This window comes from Macrobrachium nipponense, chromosome 32 (genome assembly GCF_015104395.2).
Source record: "Macrobrachium nipponense isolate FS-2020 chromosome 32, ASM1510439v2, whole genome shotgun sequence".
Lineage (NCBI taxonomy): Eukaryota > Metazoa > Arthropoda > Malacostraca > Decapoda > Palaemonidae > Macrobrachium > Macrobrachium nipponense.
The window spans coordinates 12,063,782-12,091,168 of NC_061094.1; the positions used below are offsets into that span (position 1 = coordinate 12,063,782).

The 27,387-nt window shown below is 42.1% G+C and overlaps 1 protein-coding gene across 1 annotated transcript; it reads left to right on the forward strand.

Moving 5' to 3' along the window:
• LOC135207217 (uncharacterized) lies at positions 1-27,193 on the forward strand. The gene is made up of 12 exons (XM_064238829.1): positions 1-157; positions 17,045-17,115; positions 17,674-19,731; positions 22,315-22,519; positions 22,671-22,840; positions 23,005-23,172; positions 24,131-24,307; positions 25,550-25,721; positions 25,845-25,955; positions 26,089-26,282; positions 26,390-26,586; positions 26,865-27,193. The coding sequence occupies exons 2-12, from the start codon at positions 17,049-17,051 to the stop codon at positions 27,033-27,035; spliced, it is 3,690 nt and encodes a 1,229-aa protein (XP_064094899.1). The 5' UTR covers positions 1-157; positions 17,045-17,048; the 3' UTR covers positions 27,036-27,193.
• The last annotated feature ends 194 nt before the right edge of the window (positions 27,194-27,387 follow it).

Here is a 27,387-nt window from a genome sequence, read left to right on the forward strand (position 1 = left end):
GTTGGACGGAGGTGATTGGTAAGTTGTGTGTGGGGCTGGCCACGCCCCTCAGAAACCTTAGAGGGCACGCAGTCACAGCGCCTTGGCACAACCAGCACGTCAGCCGCGCAGAGCAGTTGTAGACACTTGCAGACTGCCACAGGGGACCCGAACACAGGTAATTGAATCATTTCGCCTTCTCACAAATTCTCAGTACCATTTAATTTCAGGATGACGCCTTTTCGATGGGCAACTGTTCCATCCATAACGCAGTGGTATTATCTTTTGTTTTGATTTTAAATAATTGATTTGTGTGCTAAAGATATCAAGATCTTTTAATGATAAAAAAACTTAGTCTTCAATGTATCTATCTAGCCTATACATTGAAGACTGTAAGTTTTTTTTATCGGTAAAATATCTTGTTATCTTTTCTACATAAATATTGATTATATTTCAATATGGTTTTCTTTGCTGCTTTGACAATCTGGTGCCCATGCAAACTGACACATGTTAGAAGAGTATATTACGCAATATGCTTTTGTGATCACTGCCTGATGAATTTGCATTAAAATGTCGACGCAACACGAGAGGAATATGAATTTTTAGTGTCAACGGTTCTAATAGATTATGACATTATTTTCTGAATTTTTAGTGTTCAACAGTTCTAAAAGAATATGACATTATTTTCTAAGTCGATAGCTGTAGTGTCTGACAGACTCTTTTCCTTTTCGGAACCAAACGGGGGGTTGGAGGGTGGGGGGACTGTGCTTTTGATTCTGAAGAATTGTGTCATGTGACGGCACGAGTGTTTAAAATGCAACCATTACTCTGCAACACCTGAACTTAGCAACCGAAAACAGCCGGAGGTTGAAGTGTTACCCAGATGCCTCGATCCTTGTGTTGTCGTTTCATATGACACAGATACTTCTGGCTTCTGGGAGGGCAGGGGGCAGCGATCGAGTATGGGCAAGTGGGTCTGATCTCTGCTGAAGGTTAAAGGCTTCCACTTCACCAGACCGGACGTGCGCTTACCCCTGTGCCCAGATGCGCTCACACCTGAGTCTTCGAGGTCCGTAAAAACCTCTCCATCGTGATCTCTTGTGGTTGTGTCTTAGTGCAGGCATTTCACGAGGCTGCAAACGTAGCGGCGCCGTTGTCCTTTGTGGTGGAATCGACGTGGAAAGTGTCGATTCAGCGAGATATTCGGTCTTACGAAACGTCTTTTCTCGGAGCTGCTTCGCAGTCAGTCACCCGTGTGGGGCCTCCCTCTCCTACCTCCTCCCGTCCCAGCCCTGCGTCGTCGCCTAGTACTAACTAGACTTGTCTTGCACACACCCAGCATCCATAAAGCACCACTAGAATGATGTTTAAAATGATGTTTAATCGGCCGTCGATGCTCAATTATTAAACAGTGAAGATTTGTTGCTTCTTTGTGTTGCGTCCTTTATTTAAAGTATTCTTCTAAACTTGGTCAATATTTATTCCCGAGATTCATATCGGTTGATCGCACATTATTGCGTCATCATCTTTTCTTATATAGTCATTTACGAACTTGCATCAGGGGATTTATATTACGCCAATAAAATATTAATGTTATAACTCTCCCTCTCTCTAAACCTAGACAGGGAGAATTTTCGCTCCCCAATGACCGCTGTTGGTTTTAGCGAGCAGGCGATACGGTTGCTATTATTAATACCCAAGGAATTTCATGCAAGAAGAGCTTTTGTTGAATGAACTTGCTGTCATGTGTGGTGGCGCTGTTAAAGGAATGATCACATTTCCTTTGAGACGATAGGGGTGCATTAATGAGATACCTTTTCATATAAGTACATCCTACACCGAATTCTATGCAAGAGCTTCCTTTGCAACTCCTTGTCTAGCTCTCATCTTTCTTTGCGTAAGAAATCCCCTTGGAGCAGAGCGGACATTCTTTCTCATCATTTGTGATAAAATTAATGTCTCTAGAAACCTAATTCATAGATATTACGGAATCACATTTCGCGTCGAGAGATGAAGTCGATGCGTCTATATTCCTTGGATCACTCGTTAAACCCCCGTTGAAGTCCCTCACAGGAAATGCCTGGAAACATCTGTTTTCGAAGAATTCCCAACTTTACCTTCCATCGTTAATCTTGGCCTGCTGGGACCCAATTCCACTCACTATCTTTCCATCCATCTATTCGCCTTTCACTTTTATTATTTTTTCCCCCCACCGGTGACTTTCAACCCATCTCGCGAGTGTTTGGGCGTCAATGGAAGGATGATAGTACGCTAAAAGAATGAAGGTCATTTACTAGATGAGGCGAAGCAAGAAAGACGGCATTAATGCTGCAGAAGATGGCAGCTAAAAAGGGAATGCGTGAGGGAATTGTTGAGCCAACTTGCCTTTATGGAACTGAAGTGTGCATGTTGTATGAAAATGAAAGAGTGAGAAATGCGAGGATACGCAGACGAGGTTCAGAACTAAGCGTAGGTGAGAGGAAGGAAAAGTAGCCGTGGAAAGAGGTATATTGCAAAGGAGAACACGAGACTGTATGTAGGTGAGGTACGGGTGAGTGGTGCACTGTATGCAAGGTGATCTGAAGCGACTTATGAAGAGCTTCCTGTGCTGGTGCAAGAAAATACAAATGCGGCAGTAATTGGTTGGTTGTTTTTTCTGTGGAGATGGCCGCTGTTGAGAGAATTGGGTCAATTTGAGTACATATTTCCATAAGGGCGCAAAATAATCTCCCGCTGAAGGCTTTTGACGCTAAATTACACCGATAGCCGCCATTAAATAAAGGTTTGGGCTAGGGCCTTCAATGCACCTTGTGCATTATAGAGCTAATTTTTCATTCCTGTAAGTCAAGAGGCAAGATGATGTAGACTCAGTCATGTTTGTTAGGACTGGCTTAACTCACAAGACCCTTCAAAAAGCCTTGACCGCATACTGAAGCTGAAACTCTCTCTCTCTATCTCTCTCTATAACTCACTCACTCTCTCTTTCTCTCTCTTCTCTCTCTCTCTCTCTCGGTCTCTCCCCCTGTCATATTCTAACACCTATCCGATGCATCGCATGAACTAAGGTAATGGGTGGGTATTCTTTAAGCTACGGGCAAATGCCAAGAGCTTAGCCTATAATAGCGCAGGCGTTCGCTGGGGCTCCGAGGAGGCAGGTGGTTGAATCGCAAACTCTTTTGCCTTATTTGGTTCGTTCACTCGTTCGGTAGAAGGCCGCAGGAAACGGCACTGGTACTACTCGTGAGAAACTGCGTAATTCTTCTCTGAAGTAACCGATTGATCATATGTGTGTGTGTGTGTTTGTGTGCCCTTGAGTTTGTAAGTATGCAGCAATGACTAAAACTCCTTGTGGGCCAGAATTCAGATGAAAGACCGGTAATAATCAGTCACTAACGAATGTTGATGAGGTGGGAAAGATCCAGTCCTTTTACCTGATGTTTTTTTCCCCAAGAAAACTCTCGTCCTTTATGACAGAGGCAGATTATTGCGTCATCTCTGTAAATAGAAGTAATGAGTCGCCTTGGGCGGATGCAATACGTATAGATTGCCAGGCTGGTTCCTTACCCGTGGGCGTGGTGTGGGCGTAAGTGAGAGGCTGCGCCCCCCGTGTCTTAATCGTTGACACCCACGAAGGGAAATTCCGTGTTTCATAATAGTGCACGACGGACGTCGAAAGAATATGCGTTTTAGAGAAGGGATCTCTATTGCCTTCGTAAGGACTATACAGCGTTCAGATCTAAGCTCCTTCCTCGTTATGTCCTGCATACCGAATAAGGAACGTCTCCTTACCGTCCCATCCTGTCGAAAAAATTCTTGGAATTATCCGTAATACAACTTACTGAACGAAGCCAGAGAGAGAATTCACACAAAATTACTACATCTATAAATTAGTTCACGTTATAAAACAAGTTAAAAACGAAGAACTTTTAAACAAATTTTGCTCATTTCTCAATAATTTCATACAAGATGGTTCAAATTCCAAACGGGCCAATAACCAAGCTAGTTCAAAAAGACCTCAAGACAATAAAGAAGACGCAAATTTAAGGTACATGTTTCATATTAGCCTAGTAAACCATTCTGGTGTACCATCCCATCCCGTAAAAAAAAAAATTCTTGGAAGTATCCATAATAAGATGCACTGACCGGAGGGTCGCCAAGACTCCCCTACAACTTACTGAACGAAGCCTCTTAACTTTAAGTGGCGTGACACTTACGATCTTTGCAACGAAATTCACGTTTAAAAAGGGTGAAGGTGTTTCCATGCAAGGAAGGAGGGAACTCTCTTTAGCGATTAACGAAAATACTCAGAATCAGGAGAGAATATCAGCTAAGGGTTCTTGTGGGCATTAGATTGGATGGAAATGATGCCTGTCTGCTCTGAACATTTGATAATCTAGGTTTATTGCGGGTGAAAGCGATGTCAATGCCATGAAGTGAATGAGTGATTCACAGTTAACATTTGATCTATTCTGCCCACGCTCTCTCTCTCTTTCCTTGCCCCGTTCTGCCCACACGGTTAAATAACTGAAATGCGCTCGTGCGCTCTCTCTATCTCTCTACTTTGCCCACTGTTTATTAATCGGCCGATTTCTTACCCTTCTTTAACGGAAACCGCCACTTTTTTACTTTATTGCTTGACGTTTGATTTTTGCGACGCCTGCAAAAATCCTTTATTTTCCTCTGGGGCAGAAAGGAGTCTTTACGAGCAATGACACTCCGAATGTGGAATGGAATATGGCTCCGAAGAACTACTAATTCTATATGCAAAACGATATCGTCTCGTTTCTTGGTTGCCACTCCATTTCCCGACATTTTTCATGGCACTGAGCATCAAGGAGTTATTCACCGAGTTCCTCCAATTTCTAACGTTCAAAATGGAAATTCACATCTAGGTCAGAGGGAAATATGACGTAGTCAGGTCACTGCTGGATGAACTGTGTAGGTAAACATCGTCGTTTCCTTCCTTCGTCTCTACCTAAGGTACAAGAGGTGTTCTCTTTGAGCACCACATTAGGACATGCAAGGTCACCTACTTCCTGTCTCTTGTGTCTGTTCGGCTGGGTCTCCGACGATGCAACGCTCTTCAATAGGGCTTGTGGTGTGAGAAAGTCGCCCTACGACGAACCACCTGTTGAATTTAGATGGCCGTGGAACGCCATAGTTCTGTCTTCCAAAGGAAGAGGGATAGGGTGCTCGTAAATCGGTAGCCTATCCTGATGGTGACCAAAATAGTACGAGTTTGGTCGACCTCTCATGTCAGTTGTACTTGTTCAACGAACAGATGTCGATACGGAACATGAGGCCACTTCGTGAGTCACGCTTCGGACAAGGTCAGACTCCGAGTTTCTTTGTCGCTTCGGTAAATCTAGTCGTAGACTTAGTTCCCAATTGTCGAACTCTCTCCCTGCCACCCTAAACCCCTCCGCCGCCACCCCCCTCCCCTTCTCTCTCCACCCACTGGTTTCCCCTAAGTGTCCTTTTCTGCCGACGACCTTGACAAGCGAAAGTGGCACACAGCCTGACGCCCATCGGGGCCGCGATGTTTGAGCACGACGAGGCGATTTCGGTCTTCTACCCAACTGTGGTCTTATCTGAACCCACTTCGGCTCACAGGTCCCTTTTCAGTAACAGGCGGAGATAGACTTTCTCGAAACGTTGAAAGTTTCCTCTGTAAAACGCGTTTACCTACGTACGACGTTGAGTCGTATGAGTGCCACAACGTCATTAGTATGGTATGGGAATGAAAACATTGAGTGCTCATGGCTTAGGGAATATTCGATTCATCACTCTCAAATGCAGGAGCAACCGACCCTAGGCTTTATCCCGTAAGAACCTTAGATTTCATTCACACTGTGTCATCCCATTTTCGAGCTGGATCTGACCTTTCACCTTCAACTTGCTTCGGTATGGCATTTCCAAAACGGCACTCCTACTCGACTCACAAATCAGCGCTCTTACAAGACCGGCTCAGAAAGGGTGAACCCAATTCCAGATTTCAGTTTGATTCTTGTGTGACGTCGAACTTTGACCGCACGTGATGCATTAATCGCAATAACCTGGAAAGTTACGTCTTTGGAGAATGTAACTGGTCAGAAAGCGTCGTCAAGAGCAATTGAAATGTTGAGACAGTGAAGTTAGGCTTGACTCTCTCTCTCTCTCTCTCTCTCTCTCTCTCTCTCTCTCTCTCTCTCTCTCTCCTATAGGAATAGAATTTTTACGAGGAACAGAACAATAAGGTATAAGATAAGCCATATTCTGGAATTATATCATCCCCGCTGTGTTATGAGTTTTTTTTTTTTTTTGCGACGATGAGACTGCGAAAATCTATCAACTTCCTTCAATCTGGGGCATAGACCACAGAAAATTATCAGACTTTATTCCTTTATAGACGATCGAAAAGGAAGGGAAGGGAAAAGAGAGAGAGGATGACGGGAGACGGAGAGAGAGAGAGAGAGAGAGAGAGAGAGAGAGAGAGAGAGCATAGGGTTGATCAAGTTCAGTCAAGCCTTAACCTCACTGTCTGAACATTTCAATTGTTCTTGACGACGATTTCTGACCAGTTACATTCTCCAAAGACGTAACATCATAATAGTACAAGCGTGGTCAAGAGACAGACAGAGTGAAGAATGAACACCAAATGGAATAAGTTTTTGGAACACCAGAGCCACAAACTGTGCAATATATGGATGGGACGTTTTATAGAGGGCAAGGGCGAGAGGGGGTGGGGGTGGGGGTGGGGGTGGGGGTGGGGGTGGGGGACTATGACTCAGAAATCAGATGGCTGGTGTTGAGGGGTGGGAGGGTAAGGTGGCAATATGCCTTACCTTGACACCATCACGGGACAGCATCTCTCTTTTGTCCCTAAGTACTTCTCTCTCTCTCTCTCTCTCTCTCTCTCTCTCACACACACACACACACACACACACACACACACACACAACGTGCCATCCCTCATACACGCCCAAATACACACCCAGACACAGACGTAGTTACAGGGTCTCTCGTGAGTGAAAGTGACCTGGGGTAAGGGTGAGAGTTACAAGGATTAGGATGTCTCAAAGACTTGTTAGTCCCTCCTAAGAGGAGACATCATGTGTTCACTTATCTCTAGGAGCAGGTTTTACTGTTCTTTTACAGTGCTCTAATGATTTTGTCTAGCTTGCTTTTAAACTCTTCCACGCTGTTGCTGTTGACAACTTCTGGTGGCATTCTTGGGGAGGGAGAGAGAAAGAGAGAGAGACTGAGGAAGATGTTTGTCATGAGTAAATTAGGGATTATCTGTGATTCCAGTGTCAGGTGACGTTCCAGCTCATCGTTGCCCTTGACCAAGGAAGGGCGTCGTGCCCTGTCACTACGACTCTTCCATGCGCTCTCATTACGAGTGAACACTTGACATTAACCGTCGAGATGAGAATTAAAAGTCACGACTCCAAAGAAGGAAAAGAAAAGGGAAACGGCTCACGATGACGACCGAGTTGTACTAAGAGTGACTTGAAGAACCAGTCTGTTACTTCAGTTCCTCTTTTTCTCAGCCTCGTTTCGTTTTTCCTCGCAATAGATGAAAGTAAAAGCCACTGACCTCACGCCATCCATCTATTCACGTCTAAGTCTTCACCCTTTTCGAATTCATTTGTGCAAATTCAGCCTGCAACCTGGTCGTCGTGAATTCAGAGCCCTGGCGACGAAAGCAGCTCTTACGAGGTGTCAGAATGTGGAGGAGGGGCGTTATGGCCTCATGACGCAGGAAATGTCGAGGGAAATGTGACATTTAACCGACTCCTACGACCTTTGCGGTCTCCCTCTCCCTATGTCGACAACTGCAACTCACTCCCCAGCTTGACCTGGCCCCCTCAGTGACCCGTCTAGTTTTAGCTACACTAGACCCGTATTAGAAAGTAAAAAAATTGAGACACTGCTCCACAGCATCCTCTTTCAATTTCCCCCTCAAAAGATCTCCAGTCTCACGTGAGCTATTAGATGATGAGATTCAAGTCTCGCGAGAGCTATGAGATTATCAGATTCAATCTCACCTCACGACAGCATCCCGGGTCATTAGACGAACGAGGGCGTCATCATCACTGCATGACGCCATTCGAAGGTGTCGTCATCAGAGGATGTTTTGCAAGGCCCGCCTGGGAGGGAGGATGGGGAGAATTAACATGGACGTGCGAAAGGCAAATGTTCCCTCTCTTCCAAGAGCTGGTTTCCCCGATGGCAAACACTTTCATATCCTCGTGATCCTTCCAGTTTACACACACCACACACACACACACACACACACACACACACACACATCCATGATGTGGTGGCTGCATGTCCTTGAAAATATGACTGTTTGTGATGACAATTATTCATTATAATATTACGAAACATGACCGTGAACAGCGGGTGATGTTGTCACTGTCCTCAATGCTGATGCTTGAATCAGTAATCCGGAAACAGATTTAGCATCCGATATTTTATTGGGTCGCAGGTTCTCTCAAACATCTTTGGCAGGAACTTTATCTGGGCAAAGGCGATGAGATTCAAGAGTGGATATATACGTATAAAAATAAAAATAATAACAATAGTAATTCGCCTTAATAACAAACACTGAATTCATACGATCGCTGAGCACCTATCCCTTATGTTGCTGTAAGAAATGGTCTATTAAAACTAAGAAGTATAGATGTAACATCTTTTTTTACCGTGCAGAACTGCAATACCTTGCTTCTTCAGCGAGACGTAGTTCAATACTATTGATAACAGCTGTTGGTTATCAAAATGTAAGCAACTATGAGACACTTAGTACCTCTTTTTCTGTCAAATCTACTTTTAACTAACCATGAGAGCCAACTAAAGGCAGACTTCCATCATCAAGACTTATTCATTCACCATCCACCTCACGTTTACAGTGACCCTCTTTATCTCATCTCAAGTTTGCTCATATTCTCTTCCAGCATTCTCTTTCTGTTCAATGCTCACATATACCCTCTATCCATCTTCGTAACAAATCTTGACAATCGCCAATTAGCACTAAATGCATACATGTATACATACATTCTCTCTCTCTCTCTCTCTCTCCCATATATAAAGAGATATATATATATATATAGATAATATATATAGATATCATATATATATATATACACATATGCACTGAGGCATAGACCAAAGAACCAAACTGTAATTTTCTTTAATCTTAAAAACTGATAGTTACTTTCCTCCGAACCTGTTGTTGTCACAAGTTTTGTAACTGTTAGAATGTTGCTGACTTTGTAATAAATTGCAGAGATTTGGTGTTGATAGGCACCACGGGGACCTGCAGGAATGTAATCTCTGGTTGGTCTCAAGTAACGTCCTTTGTTCACTTTTATATATATATTCTATACCCACGATATTTGGCTTGGCCAAAACAAGAAAGAGCTGGTTGCATATGCAGATGGTGCCAGGTTAATGCACCGATGCATCGCTTCTGACTGTATGTAGCCTTGGTGCTGGAGATCCTCTTAACAGAAGCTAGAATTACTGCATGTGCAAATTATTATTGGGCATGAAAGGAACCCCAACAAAATTATGATTCTGGATCTCTCCACTCCAGTTCTCTCCATCGACAATATTTCTTTAAATGTCTAGGTGTTATTCTTGACTGCAGTTCCACCCGGTCCCCTCCCAACACAGACTAAATTGAGAAAGTCTGTGAAGTCTTTCGAAGATCTTTCGGTTCTACTGTATCTCGATTATTATTTCACCAACGGACTTGCATCCTAAATTGTTGGATGAAAGCTCGACTTCCATTAAATGATCTTATTGCAGATCTTAGCAGTCATCTCTGGCACTGTGTATGATTGATAACATTTTGCAGAATTCTGACAAGCCTCCACATTCAGATCTTCTAAGTCTAGTACGTGGCCTACCACTTATAGCATTTGCCTTGCCATTCCAGAGGTGACCAAATCATCTAATGGTCTTCCTAGTCATGTAGTTGACCAGTTTGGGACTTCAGTGGCCCAAACTAGGAGCAAATTTTCTAGTTTTTTTTTTTTTTTTTCGTACTGGGCTGCTTCCGCTAGCCGGGTCTTCAGAATTGCGGCATCCTGCCTTCTCAGGGTAGACCATCTGCTTAATAAACCTCAGGCCATCCAGTTGACCAGGGCCAGTATAGTATCATGTTAATGCACGGGTGTGCTGTGCATGTAATTGCATCTTAATCTCAGTTCTTGTTACCGATAAGATTTTGACGAAACAAGCAACAAAGCCGTTTCCATGACGACACTGCCCGCTGACCGTTAGCGCCCCAACACCTAATTAGTCTTGGGACGCCAATTCTTCCTTTCTCTTCTCCGGCTCAGCCTACCTCGGAGGGACCCAGGGTTTGAATCCCGTTCCAGGAAAGGAAAGGTGTGGGCGCGTTTCCTGCGATTCAGCAACTTGCTCTTTCTATTGCTTTTGTGCTTTGTTCCCGCCTTTTTGTGCTCCGAGTATTTTTCTCCTGTTTGTGGGAGCGCTTGGCTGTTGTATTGATGCTTGAAGTCAGTATATGAAAATATATAGAACATAAAAGAATTAATGAAGTAAAATAACTTCTTTTCATTTCACTTTTTAATCAGTGAAACCGTATTCATTTTCCAAAAAACATTAACCGTCCAGGTTCATCTAATATAGATAATAGATCATCCTTTTATAGAATACCTTTCACCAGGTGAGAGACGACGCAAACTAAAAGAAATGAGCAAATCGTATGGTTGGTCACAAGGAAACTTCCACGATCTTTGACAATCTACGACGAACTTGCTGTCTGATTCGGGTTGTTCTTTCTGCTTGGCTCTTCGATGCTTTGTTCATGTTACTCAATGTTGGTATCATAAATATGCGCCCAGGAACAAATCTGAATCTTTAAAACAAACAGACGAAGCCCTCTCCCATGACGGGTTTCTAGCAGTTCACAGCAAATGGTGTTTGTGAATTCGGTGATGCTGCAACACAGAGCACCTTGACGCCACCACAGCAGTATTATTATTTATATAATAAAAAGCTGTGGGGCAAAAGAAGAAGAGGGTCAGGTGTCTATCACTAAGCCGTTGTGAAAGTGTCTCCAGACGAAATGCACTGGGAAACAGAAAGGACGGAATAGTTCGAGAGCTTAGGATTTCCATTCACTTCCACTTGTACTATATACTAAAAAAAAAAAAAAAGCCGCGAGGCTACTTACACTTACTTGTGATGAGAGAGCCCAGAGCAACTCTTCAGAGTTGGGTGGGTGGTGGGAGGGTGAGGTGGAGGAGAGAGAGAGAGAGAGAGAGAGAGAGAGAGAGAGAGAGAGAGAGAGGTTGACCGGCAGGTGGTAAGCGGAGTTTGAAGCTCAAGTGGGAGGGAGAAGTTCAGCTTCTCAGGCTCAACAGGACAGGTCAGTCAGTGCGTTGACCTCACCCTATCTACAGGAAGGACGATTTGCTTTGTGCTCGACAGGTCTAGCGGTGAGGCTGTGTTGTGTCCCTCCCCTTGGATGTCTGCAGGTCTTTCCCCCTGAGCGGTTTCTTTTTTGTGCAAAAAAGAAAAGGCGAATTTAGTCAGGCTGCAAGATTGCAAGATCGGGTGACAGCCCCCGGGATGGCCAGACAACCTGGCTTACCTTATAAGGCCTCGGGTATGGGCTGCTCCTCCATTCTGTGGTCTACCGTTCCAAAAACGTCTTCCAAATCGCTCCCAAAGGTACAAATAAAAAATATCTAATAAGTTTTTACTGCGTTCAGTTTCATTCTCGGTAAACGATAAGCATAATAAGGTTTATTACTGTGTCACTTTTGTGAGATCGACTCTCTTGCTATGTCCAACCAGAAATCATTTCTTCCGTCGCATTTTGGTTCAGTTACGAGAACAAGAATGTGTCACGTGACCGTTTTATATTTTGATCGAAAGAAACGTCTTGTAGCTGACGTTGACCGTTCTTCATTCATATATATATATATATATATATATATATATATATATATATATATATATATATATATATATATATATATACATATATATATGTATACATATATATATATCATATATATGTATATATATACATATATATATGTATAAATATATAATCTCATGTATAAAAGGCCCATTCAAACGCTGTTTAGAGTTAAATCCACCGAAATACAGTCCTTAGCTTTAAACCAGAGTGTTTAATGGGCCTTTTTACACTTGAGACGTATCCTGTTTTAACAGAAGAATCTATTTTTTTACATATATAAATATATATATATACATAATATATATATTTATATATAGATATATATTATTATATATATAATATATATATATATATATATATATATCATTTTAGCTCAGCGATACTAGTCTCACTATACGGAACTAGAAAATTGTAAAGGAATGGGTTGTATAATGAGCCACCGACGCCCTCAGGCTCCGCTGGATATAGTCAATAAAAAAAAGGGGGCGTGGATGATACCTTATGAGTCAGTTAGGCCCTTCGCTGTTTAAGGGACTCGGGTGGAAGCTCTAAGGGCGTGTAGCTGGATCCAGTAAGTACGTGGGCGGATTGGACGATGTTTTGTGTGTGGCTGGCCAAAGCACGGAAAGAAAAAGGTCTTGTTTCCAATCTCTCGTGGGCGGCGGAGGACAGCCAGTGTCCTTACTGTTCTGACAACTGCAGCAACTTTTTTCAGTCTCTCTCTCTCTCTCTCCCTCTGTCTCCTTCTCCCCTTTGATTACTGACGGTCTCGGGTTGTGTGTGGGCTGTTTACCGTTCTAACTTCAGACGGATCCAGTTAAGAATGTTCTCTCTCTCTCTCTCTCTCTTTACCCCCTCCCTGTCCCACGTTGGGTATTTGCCAAATATTCTTGATTCCCAAATCGTGGGTTTGTCAGAGGGCCCCCATTACAGATGAGTGTGGGCGGGAAGAGCTGTTTTACTGGTTTGTCTTGGGCGCCTCATGATATTCAACTGTTTCCTACCAGACCACCTCGGCATCAAATGATTCGCAATCTTGATTCATTTTTTTTTCGAAAGAGGAGATGGTTTTGAGCATTCCATTTCCCTTTCCCTGTTGCGTAAATAGACCAACGAGGGTTTGCAAAGTTCCCAAAAAGTCAAGAACGAGCAGCGCTGCTCGATATTCCATAAGAGAGTGGGGATGTTGGGTGGTTGGAGGTGGGGGTAGGGCAGTCATCCCGAAGTCAATGTGATTGGGGGGAGATTTGGGCCAGGGGAGGGTAGGGGGAAGTGGTTAGGAGGTGGACTGCATCCTGCCATGCAATGCCTGGCACTGTAGCTGCATAAAGTGAAAGTTGTTTTTAACTATGTGCAATTATTCTCTCTCTCTTTCTCTCTCTCTGTCTCCTTTGGTTTTTCGCTGTCATAACTGCCGTGAACGTATATGTAGACATATGCTTTGTACTCTCGGTATATCAATCAAGGGAGTGTTGAGGACACAAGGATAGCAATTGAAAGGGCGAAGAATTCAAGGACGTTCTAAAGAAACGAGACAGATGAATAATATACCGGGGAAGGTGTGGCTCAATCTAGACTCGGAGTAAGACGCATGACAACAAGATTGCTTGGGGAAGAATAGTAAATGGATCCAGTGCGTTATGAAATAAGGCTGTATGCGATATGCAGGCCAAAAAGCAAGACGTCAACAACTGTTTCCGAAATATACAACAAGCTTCTTTACTTTATCTATGCATTCACATGCATGTATTTACATCAATTGGCGACGCACGAACAACAATAATCTCTGGAAACCGGTAAAAGATTTAAATGCGCTTGCAAGAGGATGAAGGTGCTAGATTTTGTAAGCAAACCTCAGGTTATGAGGGTGACTAGAAACCCAGAGATGGGGCAGTGTATGGAGGTAGTTGATTTGTAGTACAGCTGTTTGGGAGTGAATATAACACATCATGGTTGGATAGAGCAGAATCACGGATTGGATGAATCAAGAAAGATAGCAGAGCGAGTGAAAAAAAAACAAAAAAGAAAAAAAAAAACTGAAAGGAAACTTAAATTGTATATGGGAGCCGAGGTCCAACAGTATGCAGAGATTGTTGAGCCACCTCACTTGTATGGAAATAGTGTGTGGGTATTGAATGTGAATGAGTAAAAAAAACAAAAAATGAAAACTTAATATGAAATGCCTGCTTAGGATCTGTAACCTAAGAAGAATGGATAGGGTGAGAAATATGGAGTTATGTAGCAATATTTGATAAGAGTGTCAGAGTTTGGTGAAAATAATGATGAGAACGTTTCGAGACGGTCTGCTCATCTGGAAAGAATGGAAGTCGAAAGACTGATGAAAAGCGCATATTATAGCTCTGAAGTGTCAGGAGGGTGTACAGAAAAGGCGCGGTCTTCATTTCTAAGATGATCAAGAATACAAGCAGAACACAGGCGAATGAGGCAGTCAATGTGTGCACTGGGAACTTCATGCTTCTAATTATCCTTCTGTGTAAGAGCTTGAAGCGGCTGATGATGCAGAAGTTTCTTGCACAGCAGTTAAAATTATGAAGGCAGTGACCTTTACCGTGTTATTTTCTCTGGAGCCACTGCTGTTCAGTTTCAGCAAGTCATCCAGTCAATATTGGCTTGTGAGTGCAAATATGATATGCATATCACGCACACTAAAAGACATACACACAGCTGTGTATGGATAGATAAAAAAAAAAACGTGGTTGAGTTGATTATAGAATTTAGGCCAAAGGCCAAGCACTGGAACCTAAGAGGTCATTCAGCTCTGAAATGGAAATTGACAGTAAAAGGTTTGAAAGGTGTAACAGGAGGAAAAGCTCAAAGCAGTTGCACAATGAATCAAGTGTTAAGAGAGGGTGGAAAGTAAGATGAAGAAATAGAGTATGAGAGAAGGTACAGTAAAAGGAACGAAAGTGGTTACTTCTAAGGGCCGAAGGCATGCTGCAACCTTAAGTAATGCCTACAGTGCACCGCATGAGGTCCACTGGCGGCATTACCTCTCTACGAAGAAAAAAAAAAAGCATTCATACCAAGATTCACGGAAAATTAACCAGAGCATCACTCGAAAGGGTATTAATAGCCAAATAACCTTTTTAAAATACAAAGTGAGTTTTATCATTTACTCTCAATCGTCTTCAGGCTGATGTGTGTCCCTGGATATGTGGTCTAGACATTCCTTGAAGTCATTCTGTATCCGCATAAGAATGATATAGGCTCGGTCTAGGTATAATCGTAGACCGTGGGTATGTATAAGCACTGGATTTCTGCCACGTTCTTTGTTACAAGAACGACTGACTTTCCATCATTCGTTGCTAAAACAAAGGAGACAACAGCATCATTATCTGCCTGTACTGTGTTTCCTTCGATTAGCGCTCCATTGACGCAAGTATTTCACTTCAGCTTTTCAGCATACCCAAGTTTTCTCTAAATAAGTCCCAGATGCCTCAGGAAATTACCAGAAGCTATCACAGCCTTATTTGTATGCGAAACGCACACAGCGTTTTCGCCTCGTCTTTGCCTCTTCTGATAAGCATCCACTGTACAAGTTTGTCACTCTTGTTGGGAAAGAGTGACAATCATCTGTAAAATTCCAGCTTCTCCCAGGCGACAGACAGTGCTTGGCTCGATTTACTTTCCCTTTATGCAGTCTTCACGCTTGATTAAGACGCTTTGCATATGCCACCCCCAACGCCCTACTCACACACACACACATACACTCTCTCCTTCTCTTTTTGGCTGTGCGTCTCACTACGAAGCCTTAAAACCCTAAGGAAGAAATGAACATGAAAAACTCCGACGTAGGCCGAGTGTTTAAGGTCACAGCTGTTCTGATATACTGTGCGTGTGGGTTCGTATCCTGCTATGGGCGTCGAGGTTTCTTCATTTGTTTCTTCGCTCGGATCTCAGGCCTTGGAGTGACAAGCGTATGCAGAATGTGAGAGGAACAGGGACCTTGAGAAACCATTGTAGCTTTTGCAACAACTATATATATATATATATATATATATATATATTATATATATATATATATATATATATATATATTATATATATATATATATATATATCCTAGGCCTGCATCCTCCGCATGAGTTGGGGATGGTTACGAGAATATAATATGGAATATAATAATCAGTTCGAGAGAGACGACAGCAGTTATTATTCTACGTTTTCCATAATTGGTATTTGTAACCGAATAAATGTTTCGACGTTATGACTGTTTAATGAATAAAATTCACGGACTGCAGCGCTACTACTATATCTATAATAGTCTTCAAAGTTTTGAGAAACAATACTTCTCGAAGTGGGCTCCTTCGGGAAGACAGTTATCAGTTATTTCTGCCGCGTATTGTTTCCCCAAGTTCTCACTTGGTACACCCCCCACCCCCCACCCACCCTCCATACTGAAGTATGAGGGAGGAGGTGGCGGGACTGACGAGTATTAGGAAGAAAACGATGTACATTCATCTCGTTTCCATTTCGTACCTGCCATATCTCGTGATGACGATTCATTTGAAATTTCGCAAAGGCAAAGGCGCGAGAAAGTTTGACCTTTCGAAAGGCAGCTTTTGATCCTCACTTTTGAAGTAATGTCTCTCATTCATTTCAACAACTACATCTGCGAGGAGTTATAAAAGGCAGAACGAGCTAAAAAAAGAAAGAAAAAAATAAAAAAGTAAGAATATCATGCCCTGCTCTGAAACTGGGTGGTGAGAATTCTGGGCGACCTTGTAACGCCCATATTAGACTTGGGTGGAGTATCATGTGGGCGGGGGTGAGGTCTGTTTATCTGCACCTTCTCACGGATCCCAAATGGCTCCGTCCCCTGCGGTTCCCTTCAGTTTTCTTCAGAGTATTTGAGCAATTGATTACTATATAACCTTTTCCTTTCCACAAAGCTCGCCATTTCAGTATAACATCGAGACAATATCCTGCTTTTGACATTCATTAAATTCCAACTGAGGGCTTGGACAGTGCTCAAGTGGATCGTTTCATGCATGCAATAAATATTTCTCATATTATCCTTAAGTCGAACAAATCATAATATACAATCTGCCTGTATTTGGGAATATTCCTTCATGATCTCTTTATTTTCTTCCACAGAGAAATGCGGTTATTGATAGCATTAGGCTTGACGCTGCTTGTCGGCGCAACATGGGCCCAACATTCTTCATGTAAGTATGAAGTCGGTGAAAGTCTCCGTCCAAGTAAATATTCCACTCTAAGTATGTAGTGCATTGTATTGATAGTAATGTTTGGTTTTCCTAAACTCCTCAGTTCTAAGAACTGAATAAAACTGTATGTGTAGATTGCCTTAAATGACGTTGTTTGAAATGTTTATAAACTTATAGATAGATGTTTTCTTCTCTTAAATTTGACGATTCTTGTAAATCGTAGTCTATATCACCTCACATTTTTTGTTGAACATAAAGTACCAACTTTTTCAATCACCTGTGAGCCAACAAGAAATGAATCACCTCGTGGCAATTCATGTAATGAAGATGATTTTCGGATCATCTGGTATTAGAAGCCTTTACTCAGAGCATTTATCCAGGATTTACCTTGAACAATTCAGAATAAAAACTTGGCAATGCGTTAAGCAGATTTTCCAGGGAGGTATCTCTTATGAGTAAACTTACTGGAATTTGCTCAAAAGGCGTGTTCTGGTCTTGTGATGTGAACACTGTTCTAACAAATTATTAGTAAGACTGTTTTTGCAATCTTTTGGGCAGTTTTCAACATCGAGAGTGCCACAGACTTACTTGCACTGCCTAGCGATCAACTCATTCACAGCGCCATAGAGCATGAGGCAGTGGAGACCATTGTCGACACATCAAATATCTTTCAAAATGCGAATGATCCTTTGGCAACTACATTTGATCTGCCTTTTGGCGCAAGACTGCCTGGGTATGAAAGAATTCAGTATGCATACGGTTATCAAATACCTGAGAAAAGCGGAGCACAGACAGCTCAGAGTGTAAGCTTTCCAGCAAACGTTTTAGAGACTCATACTCCAGCAGAAACCAGAGCAGTAGTTATTCCGCCGTCATCTCTGCCTGAGGATTCAACAACACTCAAGTCAACACCGTCCACAACAGAGGTGGTGGTGATAGCGCAAGCACCAAATCATTCATCACCAAACACATCCATTGTTAAGGATCAAACTATTTCATGGCTGAATTCAACTTATTTTCCGCAGTTTCCCAATCTGAATCTCTCTCCCCCAGAAAATGAACACGAATCTACAGCAAAAATAACGGAGCAATCCCCAGAGTCTTATCATCTGCCAGAAACTAGAATCAAAACAGAAACCACTTTGTCATTTTTACAGACGGGCTATTTGCCTCCCGAGCAAGACTTCTTGACAAAGCCACCTCAGACTCCTCCACTTCCACCAGCAGATTCTTATCTTCCTCCAAATCTCGGTACTGTACCAACCGCGAGTGAATCAAAATCTGAAGATTCAACTCTAAAATTTGGTCATCTACTAGATACCACGGAGCACAAGTCAGATTCTGTCCTACTGGAAACTTCATATTTGCCTCCCAGACCTGACCCTGTGTCAAAAGGTGAAAAACACGAGTTGGATGTTCCTTCGCTCGAGAGCTCATACTTACCTCCTAACCCCGATCCCATTTTAGAGTTTGAGGTTAAATCTGAACCTCCTTTGCCTGATATTTCATATTTGCCACCCAATACTGATCCGGCTGCCACGATTACAGATTCGGTCACTCGAACTCCCCAAGCAACAATTTTAAATAATGACAAGCCTTTAATTCTTATTCCAATTTCATCGCCTCCCATGAAGCCTGCTGAGGCATCTGAAATGCAGAGAAATGAAGGGCTTACTGTCCTTCCCCTTGGCATAGTTGGTGAAGGCAAAGATCCTCTAGTAAAAGTTGTTGCAGAAAAAATGAATGCTGCTCCTGCTGGAGTGATTGTAGAATATAGAAATCAGCCAATCACATTTTCCTCAGACACAAAAATCCCTACCCCAACTGGAGTGGTTGGAGAAATAGAAGAAGGTCCGATCAAATTTTCAGCAGAAAGAAAGAATTCACCTCCTACCGGGGTTATTTTAGAGCAAGAAGACAGTCCAGTAACAATTTCCAGAGAAATAAAACACGCTCCACCAGTTGGAGTGATTGAGAAGTATGAAAACCTTCCTATAAAATTTTCAAGTGAAACTGAATCCCCTGTTCCTTATGCTGTTACTGGGGAAGTAAAACCAGAGAAAATCAAGCCTGTGCGCAAACATGTCGATATTCCTCCATATGCAGTTGTTCCAGAAACCAGGGATGCAGTCATCAGAGCTCAGGCAAAACCGCCACCAGCACGCCCAGTTGGTGTCATCAGTGAGATTACAGAAAATGCCCTCGAGGCTCAGGCTTATCCGCAACCAGTAGTTGTCGCTGCAATTCCTAAAGACAACGCAGCTTGTACTCAAAATCATGAATGCAGTGAAGAGGAAATATGCATGGATGGCATGTGCGTTAATGCATGTATTATTGCCGTAGGGCTGTGCGTAGGCAACGCTGTTTGCCGCGCGCGGCGACACATTCCAGGCTGCGTGTGTCCTGACATGTTCACTGCTGTCACTATCAGAGGCCATGAGCAGGATCAATATGACTGTATGCCTATGATGATGATGATGATGATGACAGATGGCAGCAGCAGCAGCAGAAGAAACAGAATCACCCAGGGATGGGCCAGATCTGCCCAAAGGTACCTACGGCCAGTAGCGAGCCAGAACGTCAACTCCTTCTCCCTGCCTCCCATTGGGATCCTGAGTAAGCTGCTGCAGTCTCAGCATGAGACAATTCCGCATGAATGATCCTGACCTCAGTCGACTTTACTTACCCATCTATTTTTTGCCTTTTCAGCATTTCCGTTTGCTCCGCTGGTGCCCCTGGCCCCAATCGCTGTGTTCCGTAAGCACCGTTGCCTTCTTTATATATGATGCATGTCAGACTGACTGCTTGATCTCACTACTACTGAAGGTGTCCTAAAGACTGCAGTCAAGTCAAACTTGAATGTTTAGGTGCATTTACCAAGCCATTTAGGCCTTTTTACTGATCATGCATCTCTGTGATATGCTGACTTCTAGCAGATGACTGCTAGATAGATATTAACTAATGGCATGATCTTAGCTGATCTCAAGATCTAGCAGATAAAAACTGCAATAATCCCACCTGCATGTTAACCTGACTAGTGTCTTGAAAGTCATTATGCCTTGCACATGATCTTCCTAATACATGTGTATTGAGGTAGAATTAGTGTACTTATAAACCTTATTGCTATTTCTTGCATCAAGAGTTAACGCAAGCCTAGATTTTAGAATGTTTCTACTAGTGAAACTAATTCACTAAAGATTCCAGAATTTACCTTCATGCATCGAGATTTTAATGAAAGCATAGATTTCAGCGTTTCTACTGGTGAAACTAATTTACTAAGGACTTAAGAGTATATCTGTCTGTTTTCTATGAGGAAGATTCTTGAACTATCTGTCCCTCTGTGAACTCTATCATCAAACATCTTATTGAAAATGTTTAAATAAACAGTGAGATCACTGTTTAGATTTTTTTTCATGTAAATCTTTATCAAACCTTCAACTGTCTTGTCATCGCCCAGATTTTGACTCGTTTACTACTTTTCTTGTAATATCTTAAGTTGAAAACCTCTCAGATAAAAGTTGCTGCAAGTCTCACTCTCAAGAGGTCTTGTATCAGTTTGTTGAGTAACCAATGCTTCTGTCCTTGTGTATAAGGATGTGTCCACACTGTCCTAAAATATGTCATAAACACACATTGGCAACCTATCACTCACACATCACAAACAGGTTAAATACAAGTTAGCATCTTACTAGTGGGCCTAGCCAGTTTCTTTTTTTACATATATATAAAATTGTTCAACATTTGCCAAACATTAGATCTCCACTTATGATTGCTTCTTGTTTTCAAACTGTTTGCGATATATATGAGACAAATGCCGATGCGTGATTATGACATGTCTGACTGTAGTGTCAGTCCATCCTAAGGCCCCATCCATATGGTGGAGCTTTGCTTGACAAACTTTGCTAGATGTGACGTCAGAAGCGAAGATACGACGGGTAAAGTTTTGACTTTCCCTTCTCCTGACGTCACATCGAACACAGTTCATCAGCAAAGCTCGACCATGTGGATGGGGTTTAAGAGTTTCATATCTGACCAGTGTTACTGTCATGTTTCCAACTTGTCCTTCTGTGGGAATACCAGATACTTTTACAAGTTTCTCTATTTTTATTTTCTTTTTTTCAGGCTACAATTATTACCTATTTATTGCTTGCTTTGTTGTTCTTATCTTCTTGCAGTTATATTTTCTTCTGGCATTTATAATGATCGTTGTTTATGTAACCTGAAATCAATAAATAGATTTAACATGCAAATTAGTATTCAGAAACTGTCTTGGGGTTTAGTTAGCACTAAAAGCATGTGGAATAGTTGTAATAACTCTCAGTACCAATGCATCCGTGCAATGGAGAGTCTGCTGTAACAGATTTATGGAACATACATAGAGAAACCAGGTTAGACATAGCATTTGCGATAACCATCTGAATGTGAAAGATGCACGCGCTAGACAAGACTCACATGTATAACAACTTCGCGTCTCTTGCGGTACACAGCAAAACTTTCGGTTTGTCGTTGTTTAATGTTCAAGAATCTCTGTGTGTCTACAACCACCACCCATACCAGTCATAATACAGTATTAAGAGCAGGAGAACAGTCTGATAAGTCTGATTTACAGGGTAACACGGCACAAACGGGAAAACTCTTTTCCTTCTGTTCCACTCCTAAACAACTAAAATGTCATGACTTTCTTTAATACGTGCGGTTGCTAGTCATGTTGTCATCCAGCATTCACAAATGACGTGGGCATCATGGAGTACCTAATGGTTGGGGGAGGTCTAGTTGCTAATTTTCAAAGAAATTTACTGATAATGAATCCTCACTAGTCTTACCCTACAGAATGAATGTATTGCCCCAACACTTATTAACCACTGCTGTCATTAACTTTAGATAAAAACTGGGCCTTATGCTAAACAAAAAGAAGATTTGGAAAGTTAAATTCATTAACAGAATCTACGTAATAGTTATAACTGATACCTGTTTGTCTGACGTCATCTTTTTTAATACTGCAAGAAGTATTCTCATGAGAATGACGGAAAAAAAATCCTCAAAGTAATGATGGTTAATTGAACAGTTTATGTTTTAGAATTTCCTGTGAACATTACTGGGACTTAACGATATGGATAGGGAGTAATATGATACTTTCAACTGATTACTGCATTTGTGAACAGCCTTTAACATAGAACTTTTCTTGTGCGGCCTCAACAGCCGAAAGGGGCGTGACTCAGGGCCGCATCACAACGGGCGGCTTACGACAATCTTCGTTCAGTGGCGACCCTTGCAGTCCGTCTCCTTGTGGTCCCAACACGCGGTGCGAGGTCAGTAGACGAAACAACATCGCTCTCTGCCGATGTCTCAGTGACTTCGTTCCAGATGGAAATACAATCAATGGATGCAAACCCCAATGCACTGTGTAAGTATCCTGTCTTTTCTGCATTCGGATCTCGCAAAGAAACCGATATTTCAGATAGCTTATCCTCTGTGCCCTGAACCGGTTGTTTATCTATGACTTTGTTTGTTCTCTACGTGCTCAAAGAATCTGAGGTTGTACATTTTTTGGACAGAGATGACGACTGCCCTGACGATTATCGATGCCGAGCAACGAAGTGTGTGCGCGTTTGTGTCCAGGGCGCTTGTGGTACCAATGCTGAGTGCGATGCCCGCAACCATAGGCCAGTCTGTGAATGCCCCACCAATTATCGAGGCGACCCTCACATTAGCTGCACAAGGGCAAGTGAGTCATCCTTTTGTTCCATTTCATCTTATTCAAGTACTTTCTAGTCAGGGTTTTGCAATATTTCTACTTTCGCGACCAAGGATGTCGCCAATATTATCAGGATTATTTTCCTCCGAGCAATCCATCTGCATATGTCCTGAAGGTCAAATTTTATATCTCAGAGCAAGAAGTCAGAGTTGCGCCTCCTGCAATTCCGATAGACCCTTGTAACCCAAACCCCTGTGGCCTCAATGCTGACTGTCGTACACGCGGTGACCGACCTGTGTGCACCTGCCCTCTTGGATACGAAGGCGACCCCCTCACAAACTGCCGTCAAGGAGAGTGTATAGGTAAGGAGCTTTAATTCGAAGGTGATTTTTACTCTTGGGGGGAGAGGGTGTTCAGCGCAAGACATGGGCCAACCGCTACAAAGAAGTCGCTAGGATCATTGTTTTTCCTTCTTTTCAGAAATGTAGAAGTCGTGTTGGTAACTTGTTTTAGTCAATTATCTTCCACAAAAACATGAATTTCGTAATCATTCTCCAAATGATATAATGTTTAACATTCCCTATTTCTGGATGATAATGATTCTGCAAAATTTCTTGTAAACTACACATAATGTATGAAATTCTCACGTGGCTGTTGTCTCATTTCTTGGTAATTCACAAATCAGTACCATTCCTGTATTCTGTATATATAGAACATAGCACCTATAAGCTATATGCATGGATTTTGTGTCTATTCGTTTTCTTTCCAAAAAATATAGTACTGATTTCTTTCAATAGTTACGTAACTCAGATTTCATAACACTTATTGAGGTATACTCCTAGACACAAGGAAATCTGGCCATGCGACCTGCTGCTGCCTTTGTTCTGTGTATCTAGAATTCAGGAAAGACACAAAAATACCAGAAACTCAGAATCTGGGAATGTAGCAAAGATCCTAGACTCACCAAAATCTGGATAATCTTTATGGTCGCTTATGCTGATTCTGGCAAAGCGGCCTGGTGTCTGCATTCCCAAAATCAGCGTAAGCAGCCACGCCAGTCTTAGATATACAAGATGTACACTGATTGTATCACGAGACGATGTCCCTAAGCTTACGTGTGTGTCAGTTAACACGGACATCATGAATTTTGCCTCTGCAAATGCTTCTCTTGAGATGATTGCATAAAGCCGAATGAGATCTAGTATAACTTCACAAGTCAGTAGCCCATCGGAAACATGCTGAAACAGAACTCTACAGATTTGGTAATGGTAATTCAAGGGGTACCTTCAACTGGCATGACCATCTCTTCCTCCATTACAGAGAGCAGGGACTGCCCTGGGCATCGCGTCTGCCGAAAACTCCGCTGCATTGACCCCTGCCTGGACGGCATCTGTGGCTCTGGAGCTGAATGCACTGTCAAGAACCACCAGCCCATCTGCTCTTGCCCCAGAGGATTCACCGGCGATCCCTTCAATAACTGCAGGAGATTTGACATTAGTTAGTATACATACCTTACAGTTGCATCTCCATGGAAATATATATATATATATATATATATATATATATATATATATATATATATATATACATATATATATATATATATATATATAATATATATATATATATATATAAATATATATATATATATATATATATATATATATATATATATATATATATATATATGTGTGTGTGTGTGTGTATGTATGTACACAGACGTACATTTTACATAATTATTTGAGTTGCACTAATTTCTTGACCTTCTTAATATACAGTACGTATATATATATATATTAAGAAGGTCAAGTGCATGGATGGCTCTAGGGAAACGTCAGTAGACAGTGACCATATTCATTATTAAGCTGCTGAATCAAAGGTGATCAAGCTGGCAGAGAAACTCTTCCTCACCAGCCCCTTCATTCACTGACATGAAGGTTCCTCATCAAATCGTCAAAACCCCTGTAACACATCTACCGTACTGTAAAATCTCTTGCAAATAAGACCAATTCCGGACACCTAAAATCTGACAGGTACCTTGAAGAAATCAATATCCAACGACTCGCCATCTTTATTAGACTTGGGTACATACTGTCCGGTTTTTCCCGTCCCCTTTCCTGAAAACCGAAATTCTGCCTTTATTCAAATTTGGCATCATAACCCCAAACAAAAACATTCAGTTCACTGGGGAACCTCTTACAGATTCTTTTCTAGAGGCAAATGACATCCTTACATTGAATATAATTAGTCACGATCGTCCCGATCAAAAGCTTATGACCTTTCAATTAAAGCTGCCTCCTTGTCATTTTCATTAGCGTAAAATCACACCTCTCGTAAAGACATTTAAATTGAACCCTGGCCTATTTTCTTGATATTTCCATAGGCCTCTAGTTGGTATGAGAGGTATCATCCCTTTATTAATTTTTCAAACGGTCTTCTTACGTTCTAAATTCAACACTGCCTATCCCAGAAGTATTCACGTTTTCTATTCCAGATATGGCAGCTAAGTACTTCGCTGTTTAATGGACAATTTTCTCTTTTTTCTGTTACACTGTTCATACCTTCAAGAACACTCGTGATTCCTTGATCTTCAATTTGGCCCTTATTTTAAGTCACAAATATGATCTTGAATACTATCTATTCTCAATTTTAGATTAATACTCTCTCCTCCTCTCTCTCTCTGTCACTCTTTGCCTGTTGAATATGACTGACCATATATGACTCCAATGTTCTCTGCAGGTGAACTGTGCAACCCCAGCCCCTGTGGACGCAACACCAATTGTAAGGTGCGCAACGAACGTGCTGTCTGCTCTTGTATCGACAATTACATCGGCAACCCCCTCGAAGACTGCCGTCCGGAGTGTGTATCCGATTCAGAATGCCCACATAACTTGGCCTGCAGGAATAACATGTAAGGAGTCATTACGTTCTACGACTGCTAATCCTTTGGTAGACTTGCTCTCTCTTTACGAAATACAGATGAGTTGTCTTATTTCATCGTATTAGTTTGAAAATCATCCATTATATCTTGCAGCTGCGTGAATCCTTGCCGTGATGCATGTGGGGAAGGAGCCTACTGTGACGTCAGAAATGGCCGCGCCATCTGCTCCTGCCCAGAGTATTTCCAGGGTGACCCCTACAGCAGGTAAGTGGTAGTAGACCTGTCGCCAGTGGTGCACTAACGTTGTTGACAATCAATTCACGATATCATTGTGTTTCGAAATTTTGCTACAGATAGAGTACGTATTATTATTATTATAAAACATAAAATATTTCAGATGTTACGCTGAATGTACTGCTCACGACGACTGCCCAAGTTACCAGGCTTGCTTCCAGCTGCGATGTGTTGACCCATGCGAAGGTGCCTGTGGCACTGGTGCCAACTGTAAGGTTGATAACCACAAGCCCATCTGCTCTTGCCCCAAGGGGCACACTGGACATCCCTTCGAATCTTGCCGACCCTTCACGCGTGGTCAGTAAAAATTGAACATCCACATCATGAACATGAGACTATTTGCAATGTCAGTGGCGTCCTGTGATGGATCTAGTTATTATTGTTTTTATCATTTTCAATTTCAGAGGACCTTTGCAACCCCAACCCATGCGGTACACAAGCTGACTGTACCCCTGGCTTCGACAGCTCTGGAAATGACCGCCCAGTTTGCACCTGCCCCGTAGGATACATCGGCAACCCGCTCATCGCCTGCGAGAGAGGAGAGTGCCAGGATCACAATCAGTGCCGAGACCAGGAGGCTTGCTACGCCTACACCTGCCAGGTGCGCTCCCACACGACTTAGTTATACATCCCATGATGGCTGCCTTTATCTCTGACATTATCGTGGTCTGCTGTTTGGTGGACAATTGAGACAAGGCCTCACCTTTTCCATTCTCGTCCATTAGTAGCTCCATGAAGATCATTTCTAAAGCACAATTTTTCACAATATCAAAGTAGCCTAACGATGTCTAAAAAAAGGTGGGACTGTGTTCTCTACTTGAATTTCTCCATTGCTCCAGCAGGTATATACTAACGTTTGCCCTCCCTTCTCTGTTCCAGAACCCTTGCTACACCGACGTAGGCTCCGTGTGTGGAGAAAATGCTAATTGCAACGTGAAGAATCATCAGCCCGTGTGCTCCTGCCCTCAAGGATATGATGGAAACCCACTCACCGAGTGTCGCCCCGGTAGAGGAGGAGGTGGTTTCGTTGCTGGCAGAATTAGGAAGTAGACCAACTGATCAAGCGAACGAATTCAAAAGAAAAAAATCAATAAGTAACGACAGCATATACATGAGGAATTAAAAATATACATACATCCATACATATAATATACTATATATATATATATATATATATATATATATATATATATATATATATATATATAGATTTATATATACCGAGAAAGAATTTACGAAATTAAAGGTGAAAGTGCCCAGTTGAGAAGGTACACACCTTTCTCCCAAGGTTTCCTAGATGCAAAAGGGCTTTAACTTTTTTTTCTTATTATTGTTTTGTGTATAGTTGACAAGGATTTTTCTTCATTTATATTTTTTTCCTTTAATCTTACTTGATCACATA

Bases quoted from the DNA above. Each gene is read 5' to 3' on its own strand.
- LOC135207217 (XM_064238829.1), top strand. From the start codon at position 17,049: ATGCGGTTATTGATAGCATTAGGCTTGACGCTGCTTGTCGGCGCAACA. The intron at 17,116-17,673 runs GTAAGTATGAAG...TCTTTTGGGCAG, and splicing joins ATGGGCCCAACATTCTTCAT to TTTTCAACATCGAGAGTGCC. The intron at 23,173-24,130 runs GTAAGGAGCTTT...CCTCCATTACAG, and splicing joins CCGTCAAGGAGAGTGTATAG to AGAGCAGGGACTGCCCTGGG.